This window comes from Vigna unguiculata, chromosome 4 (genome assembly GCF_004118075.2).
Source record: "Vigna unguiculata cultivar IT97K-499-35 chromosome 4, ASM411807v1, whole genome shotgun sequence".
NCBI classification, from domain to species: Eukaryota; Viridiplantae; Streptophyta; class Magnoliopsida; order Fabales; family Fabaceae; genus Vigna; species Vigna unguiculata.
The window spans coordinates 1,012,118-1,024,287 of record NC_040282.1 but is presented as its reverse complement, the minus strand read 5'-3'; the positions used below and the strand labels follow the sequence as shown (position 1 = coordinate 1,024,287).

The 12,170-nt window shown below is 31.3% G+C and overlaps 2 protein-coding genes across 3 annotated transcripts; both read right to left on the bottom strand.

The window, feature by feature from the left end:
* Window positions 1-223: 223 nt before the first annotated feature.
* Window positions 224-2,236, bottom strand: LOC114181999 (zinc finger CCCH domain-containing protein 48-like). The gene is made up of 7 exons (XM_028068735.1): window positions 1,841-2,236; window positions 1,551-1,736; window positions 1,348-1,449; window positions 973-1,134; window positions 666-845; window positions 466-563; window positions 224-371 (listed from the first exon to the last, which is right to left on the bottom strand). The coding sequence occupies exons 1-7, from the start codon at window positions 2,234-2,236 to the stop codon at window positions 224-226; spliced, it is 1,272 nt and encodes a 423-aa protein (XP_027924536.1).
* A 3,525-nt stretch (window positions 2,237-5,761) lies between these two features.
* On the bottom strand, window positions 5,762-12,084 carry LOC114180240 (subtilisin-like protease SBT6.1). 2 transcript variants are annotated; one of them, XM_028066526.1, is made up of 10 exons: window positions 11,439-12,084; window positions 10,763-10,891; window positions 10,541-10,693; window positions 10,108-10,224; window positions 9,715-9,899; window positions 9,045-9,308; window positions 6,933-8,004; window positions 6,296-6,793; window positions 6,137-6,197; window positions 5,762-6,049 (listed from the first exon to the last, which is right to left on the bottom strand). In XM_028066526.1, exons 1-10 carry the CDS (start codon window positions 11,943-11,945, stop codon window positions 5,958-5,960), a joined length of 3,078 nt encoding a protein of 1,025 aa, XP_027922327.1. In that variant the 5' UTR covers window positions 11,946-12,084; the 3' UTR covers window positions 5,762-5,957. The 2 variants fall into 2 exon arrangements, with proteins under 2 accessions (XP_027922327.1, XP_027922328.1); XM_028066527.1 differs by having other exon boundaries at window positions 5,776-6,049; window positions 10,763-10,923; window positions 11,439-11,568.
* Between the last annotated feature and the right edge of the window lie 86 nt (window positions 12,085-12,170).

The window sequence follows — 12,170 nt, the reverse complement described above, 5'->3', positions numbered from 1 at the left end:
CAATGTACTTAGAAAATCAGTGAACAGACTTGGAACTAAGAGTTAAGATGATGAAGTTCCATTTAAACATGTCTTTTGATGAATAAACAAGATGTAATGTATATGCTACATAGATGCATTAATGATGTAAAATGACAGAAAAGATGACATGCATAAGAATGAAGAACACAATGGATTTTGCTAACAAAAGATAAATTCATGTCTAAAGAATATAGAAAACATCTTAATTAGATGCCACCTTAGGTAACTCATTCCATTTCCACACCCTAAGCAAACCAGTCCCATCTCCAGTGAGAAAGAGTCCTCCATCAGCGACTAACCCAAATGATGTAATCTCTTTCTTAGCAAATAAACGGCCCCTCTCTGAAAATCTATACAGGAAAAGGACATGGTTAAAATATGCAACAATATCCAACACGGTAATATGTAGTAGTATAAGAGGAAATATAATTCAAGTTTACTTACGATGGCAATTCGTACATGCAAACTAAATTTCCTGTACAAGAGGAAAATAATATTGGCTTGCCATTTGCATCATGCATCCCAAAAAGTGATATAATACCCTGTATAATAGCATAATGAATTTTGTGAATTGACCAACTTCTTTAATAGTATTGTTAGCTTGTTTTCTACGAAAAAGACAACTAAATGATTAGGTATCTTACGCTTTGTTCGTTGTGTGTATATACCACAGCCAAAGTTCCCACTTCTGTCATTGCCCAGATTTTAATTGTCCCATCATATGAACTTGAAAACAAATATTTTTCCCAACAGAGAAGGGATGTGACTACACCAATATGTTCATTAAGTGTCATTGTACATTGTAATGTATCTATGTTCCAGACCTGAAGAAAACATGATAACAAGATTTGGATAGTGAGTGATAACTGATTTAGTCACTTTGTAATTCAAGGAAATTTGACACAATACAAGAAAAAAATATATTTCGACATCAACTCACGATAGACATACCTTTATGCTTTGGTCCATGGATCCCGAATACAACATATTCCATCCAACATTTAGGGAAACAATTAGGCAAACCACAGATTCAGTGTGGCCAATCAGTGAGCCAGCCAATTCAAAAGGAGACTTAGTTTCAGAGCTTTCTCTCCATGCAGTAATGACACCATCCTAAAAATTTTAAAAATTACATAATACATAAATCAATGGACGCTAGAAACAAATGTTTAGAAAACAAGAATTCTTAACCCAATCAAGGAAAAAAAAAAAGTTCTAGCATAAGTAATTACGATGAAATAATTGATAAGGTAAAAGGTACTAGATGTTTAGACAATTCAAAAAATCTTAACATAGATAACATTTAACTTCTATATGGATTATTACCTCTGCCCCAGCAAACAGGATGTCGTTTCCAACAGCCATGTGAAGGATCCGTCCTTTGGGTCCATCAAGAGTGTACTCTAAATTGGTCTTGGTATTAAAAGCCTTTATCACAAACACATCCACAAAATCAATTTGCTTATACTACTCCTATAAGTAGAACATTATTATAAATTAAAATAAAACAAGGACAAAAAAGTGTTTACCTTGATAGCATTCTTCAAACCAACAAAAATCCATGGCCCCTCACTTATCAAAGAGTTAACCTCTGTGCCAAAATTTATGACTTTAAGGGATTGACCTGTATGGCAATCCCATATCCGAACAGTGCCATCAGTGCTTCCAGAATAAAGTTTGTTGGTTCCAGCTAGAAGTGTAATTCCAGTTATAGCCTAATGTCAAAAAATTTAATCATATCAATTTCAATTGAATTATTATTCTAAATATCCATTATCCAAAATATATTTTGTATTACTATGGATTTTGAAGTGCATACCTTTTTATGTTGGTGAAGCTCTGCTATTGTGGAAAATTCATCACTTTGAAACCATGAATGCAAATTGATGCATTGTTCACTATACAAACACCTGTTGTTGGTCCAATACTTACATATAGTACGAGATGATTTCTTGGACACTACAACATTTGTCCCGTCTCTATCTTCACTCTTTTGAACCAAAGTTTTCTTGGACTTGGAGATAATCTTATAAGATGAATGATGCTTTTTCCCACAAATTTTGCTTTTGGCATTGATACCGGGATAGGAAGTATGTGTAGACGGTGTTTCTGCGTGCATAAATTTGCACGGATTTCTATTACATCTCCCAGCTCGCCAGTATATACAAGTTTTTCCGTAAATTTCTTTATTCATCTTCACTGACTTTGCATCCATAATACTCTACAAAAATAAACATTACAGTTACATCCCATATACAATAGTTATTCAACCAAAAAAATAAATTATTATAATATTTGTTATTATATATATATTACAAATATTTGATATATAAAAGAATTATATAAGAGAGTGAATTACATGTAAGGAAATATATATATATATATATATATATATATATATATTATAAATATTCAATATATAAAATAATTATATAAAGATATAGAGAATGAACTACACACATAAGAAAATTTTTTTAAAAATAAAGAAATTTAATCTTATAAATAAGATTTTTTGAAATTTATATTCTTAATTGAATATATATATTACAAATATTTGATATATAAAAATATAGAGAGTGAATTACAGGTAAGGAAATATATATATATATATATATATATATATTATAAATATTTAATATATAAAATAATTATATAAAAATATAGAGAATGAACTACACACATAAAATTTTTTTTATAAAAATAAAGAAATTTAATTTTATAAATAAGATATAAAGAAATTTATTTTTATAAATAAGATATTCTTAAAAAAATCATCACTTAAATACAAACTCAAAATAAGATTCAAAGTATAAAAAAGGCCTTTCTCACACGTGTTATAAAATCTAAATGTAATTTCATATATATCAAAAAGTGAATTACAGGTAGAAACCTATGATATTCATAGTCTAATTTGGCCGAATTTTAAATTATAGTTAATGAAGGAAAAAAATCGAAAAATCATGTTTTTGATATATTGTTTATATTATATTATTTAACTCGAAATTGAAGTGTTTTAGTTTTAGAATGAATGCACAACTGAATTTTAGAACTCATTTATTTCCTTTTAAACAGTTCCGATTATATCTGAATATAATTTTGATTATCACCACTCTTAATCCCTCTTTATATATATATATATATATATATATATATATATATATATATATATATATATATATATATATATATATAACGAATCTAATATTATATAATTAAAAAAATCTAACTGAATTTTATGTTATTTTACTCATCTAAGAAATAATTTTAAAATTTTAAAAGAATGTAAATTTAGTGAAATTTGATAGGATAAATAATTTTCAAAAATTCAACATTTCAATCTCATGCCACTTCATTCTCTAACATTCACACATTTTGTAACAAACATTGATTTTATCGCATACAAGCTTAAACCTGAATAATAAAAACTCTATGTCTAGACATTTTTATTATTAAGTTCGCATTAATGAACTATATGACCACATCTATGTCTAGAATGTGATATCAATTAACTATTAATCATAATCAAGTTTCCCAAATTATTTTTTGAATCCTTATGTGCAAATTTCCTAGACTATACATTTGAAAAAAGAATAAAACACAAGAGATGATGCAAAAGAATAATATTAAATGATGAATCCACAAATAATTAATACTTCATTACACTCAACCCATATGAATGAAGGAGTTAGTTACTCCTAAACATACCTGAGTACTAGAATGATGATGAAATCAAATGTCTTCGACCTTCACAATGAGCTTCTATCGTCAAATGTATTTAGAAGAAGTTTCTTCTTCAAGTGTATTTTAACATCTACCAAACCTTCAATATATAGACTTTCATAATTGGATCGGACCTAAAATTTGGACTTGATTTCATATTTGAATAAATTATAATAGATAATCATTTATATATATCTTGTAATAATCCATATAAAAATAAACAAAAAAATACATTATATATATATATATAATTTTTAAAAGATAAACTTTTTAGAAATAAAAATATATATAAAAAGTATATAAAAATATATTTTAAATTTCATTATAAATATATATTATGATTTAAAACTACTAAAATGATTTTGACAAAAAGATAATGATCACATATTAGAATATGAAAGTTTAAATTAAATGAAAGATAATTGAGAGGATATAGAAGATTCTGAAAATTTTTAATTGTAGATTTGCACTAATTTATCTCTTTTATGTATTTTTATAATAATAAATAGATTGATAAAAATATAAATAGATTAAATACATAAATAAGATCAATATACAAATAAATTGGATATATAAAAGAAATATATAGATAGAAAGTGGACTAAAAAAAATTATTTTTTATAGAAATAAGAAAATCTAATATTATATACTTTTAAAGTACAATATTTTAAATTTAATATATATATATATATATAATATTTTTTATAAACATTTGATATATAAAAGAATTATATACAATATAGAGAATGAACTACACGTAACGAAATATATATATATATATATATATATATATATATATGATATTCTTTTTATAATTATTTAATATATAAAAGAATTATACAAAAATATAGAGAGTGAACTACACGTAAGAAATTTTTTATAGAAATAAGAAAATTTAATCATATAAATAAGATATTTATATATATATATATATATATATATATATATATATATATATATATATATAAATGAATCTAATATTATATAATTGAAAAAAATCTAAGTGAATTTTATGTTATTTTACTCGTCTAAGAAATAAATAATTTTAAAATTTTAAAAGAATATAAATTTAGTTAAAAACTTCTCAAAAATTCAACATTTCATTCCATTCTAAAGATTTTTTTTGTGGGATTATATTTTAAATAAGTACAAATGAAGTTGTAACATATTATTATTGTCCAAATTTAAAGAAAAAAACGTAAGACATTGAATTCACATAAATAACATTTTAAAAATTTAGGATTAAAGATGAAAGTTTAAAATATTTTGTTTTTGTATGAAAGCAAATAACACAACACAGTTTCAAGAAATTCAAAATTTTAAATAATATCGCATGATTTTCGTCTAATAATTTATTAGTCTCTTTCATAAGTATATGAAAGTTTAAATTGAATGAATAAAGAAAAAGATAAAAGATTTTAATATATATTTAATAATAGATCCGCACAAAACCAGTTATCACAAATAGGAAACACTTCACAAATAAAAAAAAATCAAAGTTTGAGATGCAATCCATAAAAGGTGAAATCTATATTGTTTAAGTCCATTAAATAGATTTATCTCGAATCCAAATCCAAATCCATTTTTTTTATTTCAAACCCAATTGATTTAGTTGTATTTGGATTAAATAATTTTTTTATTTTTAAAATTTAAATCTCTATCTACTTAGTTGGATTTAGATTGGACAATGGATTTAGATTGAATTAGATATTTTTTTATTTAAAAATACATTATCAAAATTTTGAAATAAATAAATACGATATTTTGTTTTTGTCTTCATCCATAAATATAAATATAAAAGTTACCATATTTTTAAAGAATATATATTTGAAATCATTTAGAAAATTGGTTTTAGACCTTAATCACAAATTTTACATAATTATAGAAAACAAGCACACAACTATATATTTAAAGAAAGTCAAAGTTTCAAAGTTTAAGAAGTTAAGAAAAGAAGAAAACTACATATAATTAGTTATTAATTAGCTATAATAATACTTTGCTCTACCAAAACCCATAAACATCAAATGAATTCACTATCAGAAAGTTTGCATTTGAAAAGCATCCAAAACAGCAAAAATGTTACAACTCTAGGAAATAAGACAACTTATTTGACTACTTTCCTATAGTGACGTTGGTGAGTGATGTTACTATGCTGCTAATGCTACAGTGGGGTATATTTGGAGGCTAGTGTTACAGTTACAATAGTTGATGTAATGCTAAACTATATTGGCCAATCTACCAGAACTTGATCCTTTCCTTCGTCTACGCCTCTTTTGGCGAATGCGCCAAAAACTCAATAGCAAAATACCTGCCAGAAGTAAAATACATGAAAGCATAAACAACATAAATATAATAGTCCAAAAATGGATGGTTAAGAAACAAGTATTTTACTAACCGGTTACTGCAACAACAAAAGGAACCAACCAATGACCAACAACCAGCACAGGTGCATCAGGCTATAAGAAATGATCAAACATCAGCAATATGAAGTTTTTGATCACAAACATAAAGATCAACACTAAATGACCAATACAATAGTTGTTCATTTTCATACCTCATCTCCATAGAACAGGCCTAAGTACCTATTCCCCAGAGAATCACCCTTTCTTCTTACAGTCAACCTAGGCCGCTTAATGTTAGAAGTGGCAGAGGATGAATTGAAACCCCTTCCCAAATCAATGACAGGAAAACCGGGTAGTCTTTTATTTCTTCCTCTCACTTGCAAGTTGTAGCCCTTAGTTCCCCAGATTTCAAACCTTGTGTCACTTCCACAGATCAATTCCTTACCCACAATAGCTGAATACGCAGAGAAATTTACATCAGTTCTGCGGGATGGCAACCGATTGTCAGCTTCATACAAGGGAGAGTCTTGTTTAATTGAATCGGAGAAAAGTGTTGGATCTCTAACATCTTCACTGGTAAAATCCAGTATTTTCCTCAGAAGGGTAAAACAATTTGTTATCATATGACTGCTGTCCAAACAATTGGAGTCCCCATAGACACTTATGCGACCTTCGCCCATTGCCATGAGACCAAGAATTGGAGAATCTGCCTGTTTCACCAAAAAGAAACCATATTTAGAAATTGGAAAATATCTTTTATTTAACCTATTTTTTTTCCTTCAGAGGCTACATTTATCAATGTTTATTTTAATATAAATAATTAATGAGATAGAAGGTTTCATGTCACACCTTGGTTGAGCCGGAAGTTAGCAGCACACTCTGTGTGGCTCCACTTTCTGAACTATCTAAGAAGGGAAAGCTATGAACATAACCACCCCTTGGAAACCTCACTATATTTGTCCCAGATGCATACCGATTCTGCTCACCCAAAAGTGAAAAATCACCATTCAGAATCTTATCTCCAAAAGCAATCCCAAATGGAGCCAAAAGATCATTAAGTGCAGGAATGTTAGCACCTCCGGTGACTGGAGTCCACCAGCTCCGTGTATTGTCATCAAAGAATCTCATCTTTACCATGGAATCTACATTATACCACTCAGCAAAGACAGCTAATCCCAGACCAGTATTTACAACATCATCTCTTAGTTTTTCAATCTCCTCAGGAAAGTACTCATCCTCAAGATCCACCAACAGAAGTGTACCATAATGCCGAGAGTCAAAGCATGTAAGAGGAGAACCAAGTGTTTCAATATAATAACCAGCATCTCGTAACATGTTGAACATGATATGAAAATTTGTATGCAGATGATCCCCATGCCAGTCAAGAATGTCATTGCGAACGTCCAAGGAATCTCTAGGAATATATCCAGGAGGGTATTTGATACTATGAAACTGATCCCACAAAATTCGTTTAGATCGTTGTGGTGTTGGTACCACATTTAATTTTAATTGAAGCACACAGATGCTAACTCGAGGGTCCTTCTCTCCTTGAGCTGGGGGGCTAGAAACCTTGAGAGTCACATTACCTTCAATCTTACCAGAAAACTGTGCACCTTCTTCCTTGATCTGCATGTGAAGAGCCAAATGACCAGTCCAAGGCCAAATTATCTCAGAATAAGTAAAATGTATGCTTAGAAGATTCCCATCTTCATCAAAAGGGTGCCATTTTGGTGGACTTTCAACGTATCCAATCACACCCATTCCATTCAAAATGGTGGCATTGAAGATGACAGGCATGGCACCTGCATAGAGTGGCTGACGACAAAATGGCCATGTGTAAGGACAATCTGTATAATCAAGAACACTGGGAAAGATGCTTGTCCTAGGTTTGTAGCTCTTAAGAATCTCATATGATGCTAACCTGAAAATTAAGTAAGCAAATATGAAAACATGATTTAAGAACAGTCAGATAATGTAGCAAGTCCCAAATACTATTTGGAATTTTTTAAATCATTGTAGTTAAAAGCACAAATAAATCCCGATAATTTCAAAAGCTATTTGATTGTAGTCCTTCAGGTCCAAATGAAGCCCGGTGATGAAATTTCCAAAACCAAGAAACTCAGTTTTGGTTAAAACTACATGGACCTATTTAAAAGGTTTCCATAAAGTATTGGGACATTACAATTATTCATGTACCTGGCAATTACAATTGTTTATATATCTAGTCAGCTTGAGTAAAAAATTGGCGAAATGGTCAAATGTCTAGGCCAATTAACCCAAACATTGGATAATTTTAAACAGGTAGAAACCTGTTGAGTTGGCCCAAAATCAGTTATGTCAAACTGGTTGTACATTCTCCCTTTATTTTTGTACATGCAATCTGCCACTATTGTTGTCTCCTCTGCTCTACAAAGACACATTCTCCCTTTATTTTTGTTACGTACTTTGGGAGTTTTTGCTTCTTTTCATTTCTGTTCTTATAAAAAATTATAGAGTTCTGCTCTTGCGTTTTAAGTCATGCAAAACCTCTATGATGGGACTTGGTTGTTGATTTACATAGGAATTTTATTCATTAATATTTGTTGAATTACTGTTTAATTTTGCTTAATTCTGGTATTGAATTAGTATGATATTTACAAGTATTATTTCTTTTTCCATATGAAGTAGACTCTTACAAGTCCACAAGCTGAGATGAAGCCCCCACAAGTCTACGTATACTCTCAAGTTCACTAACCTTGCATATATGTTTACAATTTGATCGAATGTGGTTTGACCAATCAATTATGAATGTATATATACATACACTCATGCTAATTCCTTTCCCAGCATGGTTCATAAAATGCTCAGAACTATCATAGAAACAATAACTCTGAAACCATTGCTTTGCTATGGTAAATTGTGTGTCCCATTAAGATATATCTTAAAACCAAATAAAATAGAAAGGTAAAGAAGAGAACATACAGATCAACTCTGCCAGCACCCTGCTCATACATGTTAGGACCAGTAAGCTTTGCAGCACCCTCAACCAATGCTTGTTTCATGCTTGCTGGGTTTAAGATACTTTTTCTCTCAGGTTCAGGAATGACGCTGACAAGCAAACATACAACACCAGCAACTACAGGACTTGCAACACTAGTTCCAGATAAGCTTTTACACCCTGCACTAATTTTTGATCCCATAATGTCCCGTCCATATGCAACTATGTCTGGCTTCACGCGGCCATAACTATAAGGTACATATGTCAGTATAATTTAAAAAATTATAAACAAGAAAGCAAACTTGCATACGAATTAAAGATGCTACAGAAAAAAAAAAAAGAGGAGAAGAATAACTCATGTATTAAATAAAAAATATTTTCAAGTTAGTTAAACATTAACAGGCCATTGTACAATGACCGAGGCTTCATAGAAAGCTCATCAATTCTTTACATAGGATTGCTACAAGTTGTAAGTGGAGATGGTGCCTCACAACGAAATATGGATAATTAGTTGTTTGAACTCTATTTCCATTCTTCACCCACTAAAAGTATTTGCATAAACAAAAAGCTAGGAAAAAAAATACAGAAGTTGTCATCAAAAATATTTAACAAATGACAGGAACAACGAAATATAAACAAATACAAGGATGTTACCCATGAGGAAGCTCCCATGTACTCATGCCACGTGAGGAAAAGGAGGCTATATGGTCACTATAGTCAATACCACCAACACCAATGACATCACTCTGATCGGCTGGATTGTTCAAAGTTCCATAAAGTGGTCCATCATTTCCAATTGCAGAAACCATGATTATATTATTTGCTGTTATCTCCCATATCTGTTACCATAAAGCTCTATAAAAGGACATTTATGTACTATGTGAAAGAAATAATCATTACTCCATACAAGTACCAGAAAAAAATAATGGCTTCTTTAAACATAAGAGTTACAGCAGAGAAACTAACATGTCATGTTATAACTATTCACAAAATAATATCTTTCACTATGAATTAGTGAGCAGGAACAGACAGGCACAATAAATTTACCTTTTCAACAAACGGGAGATCCAAGTAATCAGGCCCACCTATGCTCAAATTTAACACATCCATATTGGTTGCAATTGCATAGTTGAAGGCATCAAGGAACCATGATGTATATGATACCTGCAACAGGCTGAATGCAATCTTCTCAAAATCTTGCTAACTATTCTAGAATAAAATAATTATAAGCAGAAAAACTAGAAAAAAAATGTATTTATAACTGGTGAAGATACATCTAGGTTCTTCCTTTAGAGCTTGATAGCTTTTATCATTTGTTCTTAAACCTTTGTTCATTGCTTTATCATGCATCTATAATGACGGTATTTTGGAGTTAGGGTGAAAGAAATGTCATTTCCATGCAGTAAAAAGTTTTAAACTCAACCCCCTCCCACTTCCAAAGCAAGAAAAGAGTTCAATAATAGCATCCAACAGGCATTACCTGTGCATCAGTGAACACTCGAAATGCATAAATCTCTGTGTCTGGTGCAAAACCAAGGCACTCAGAATCTACACCAGCAATTACACCCGCAACAAAAGTCCCATGTCCAAGATTGTCATTCAACGTATCTTCATTCGTCCAATTAGTACGTTCCTGTAAATTTCCTCATCACTCAACTCATCCATCATCAACCAAAAGCAATAATTTCAAATTAATAATTACCTTGATGTTACGAAAGTGAGGATGATCAGCTCGAATGCCAGTATCAAATATAGCCATCTTGACCTTGGCACCGGTGTACCCTTTCGCCCAAAGATCCTCAGCCCCAAACATTGAAGTAACTTGTGATCTCTGCCAAAACCCAAAAACCACAAAACATGCAACTGCACACTTTCAATTAATAAATCCAAATATAGCTGTGATGTCTACAAAATTGATGTTGTATGTTAAAATTGATTTTCAAGTAGAGTGATTTATGTGTAGATGTTTTCATCATAAAAGCGAGTTAGTATTAAAATATACAAGTTTTTATAAATCGAAAAAGCTACCTAAAGCTGATTCAAGCTTCAGCTCAAAATCAATTTTAAACTCATAATCAGGTATTCATCGTTAGACCAAATAGGTGAACATTTACCCAAAATCAGGTTAATTAGGATCACGGTGTTCAATGTGAATTTAGATGATAAGTCGAGAATCCACTAATGTGATTTTCATGTTTACTAAGAAGCTAATAGGATAACTTCCACATTCCATTCGTAATTTCGAGTTTCCACCCAAACAGATTATAACGCAACATAGACAAAATAATCCAACAACCATAACCAAAGGTACCAAATCAAAGTTTAAATCTTTCTCGTTCCCCCCAAATAGCCAACATCAGAAAACCATAAATTTTAACCTGCATCATTAATTCCCGCCCCCACTTGACGGAACTGCTGTGATTGCCAACACTTTTTTCATCTTCTTCGGCCTCGCAAAACGACATCGCAGTAAAGATCTTCCCGGGGCGCTTCTTCGTCCCATCCTCGAACGCCCCAACCTTCTTGTTGCGTCTCTGATCCGTCGTCATCAAACCCCTCTTGTAGCTCACATCCAAGCTCACGTATTTAACCGACCCCAGTTTCCGAATCTCGTCCAACACCCCGGAATCCTCGATGGCCACCAGCCCGAAATCAGTTGGGAACTGCGCCGCCGGGTTCTGGCGCGGGATCCAGCGCCATCCCTCAGGGCGGAGGGCGGATTCCAGGTAGGCGCGGTGGCTGTCAACGGCGGCGTAGTTGCGGAAAGCAACGATGTAATTGGGAGGGGGAGGAGAGGAATTGGGGGTTAGGTTTTGGAAGAGAGTAACAGAGAGAATGAGGAAAGAGAGTGAAAAGGTACTCCATTGGTGAGGAATGGTGGCCATAGTTCTGCTCCTACATTGGAGATAGAGAGAGATGAAACAGAGAGAGGTGTTTCTGCCTAAGTTGATGTTTGGGTTGGTTTGGTTTGTGTTATGTTGGTATCACTTTGTCTCAATCATGTCAAAGTGTTGCTTCTTTCCTCTTTCTTTCTCGGATCTTCTTTTCTCAGACTCTGTTCATCAGCCATTTCTCAAACTTTTTTTATTTTATTTTAAGATTAGTTACAT

Coding starts and splice junctions, on each gene's coding strand:
- LOC114181999 (XM_028068735.1), bottom strand. CDS start 2,236: ATGGATGCAAAGTCAGTGAAGATGAATAAAGAAATTTACGGAAAAACT. Junction 1,135..1,347: donor TCCTGTTTGCTGGGGCAGAG/GTAATAATCCAT, acceptor TAAAATTTTTAG/GATGGTGTCATTACTGCATG. Junction 846..972: donor CCATGGACCAAAGCATAAAG/GTATGTCTATCG, acceptor TGTTTTCTTCAG/GTCTGGAACATAGATACATT.
- LOC114180240 (XM_028066526.1), bottom strand. CDS start 11,945: ATGGCCACCATTCCTCACCAATGGAGTACCTTTTCACTCTCTTTCCTC. Junction 9,309..9,714: donor ACATGGGAGCTTCCTCATGG/GTAACATCCTTG, acceptor TGTACCTTATAG/TTATGGCCGCGTGAAGCCAG. Junction 8,005..9,044: donor GGTGCTGGCAGAGTTGATCT/GTATGTTCTCTT, acceptor CTTAATTTTCAG/GTTAGCATCATATGAGATTC.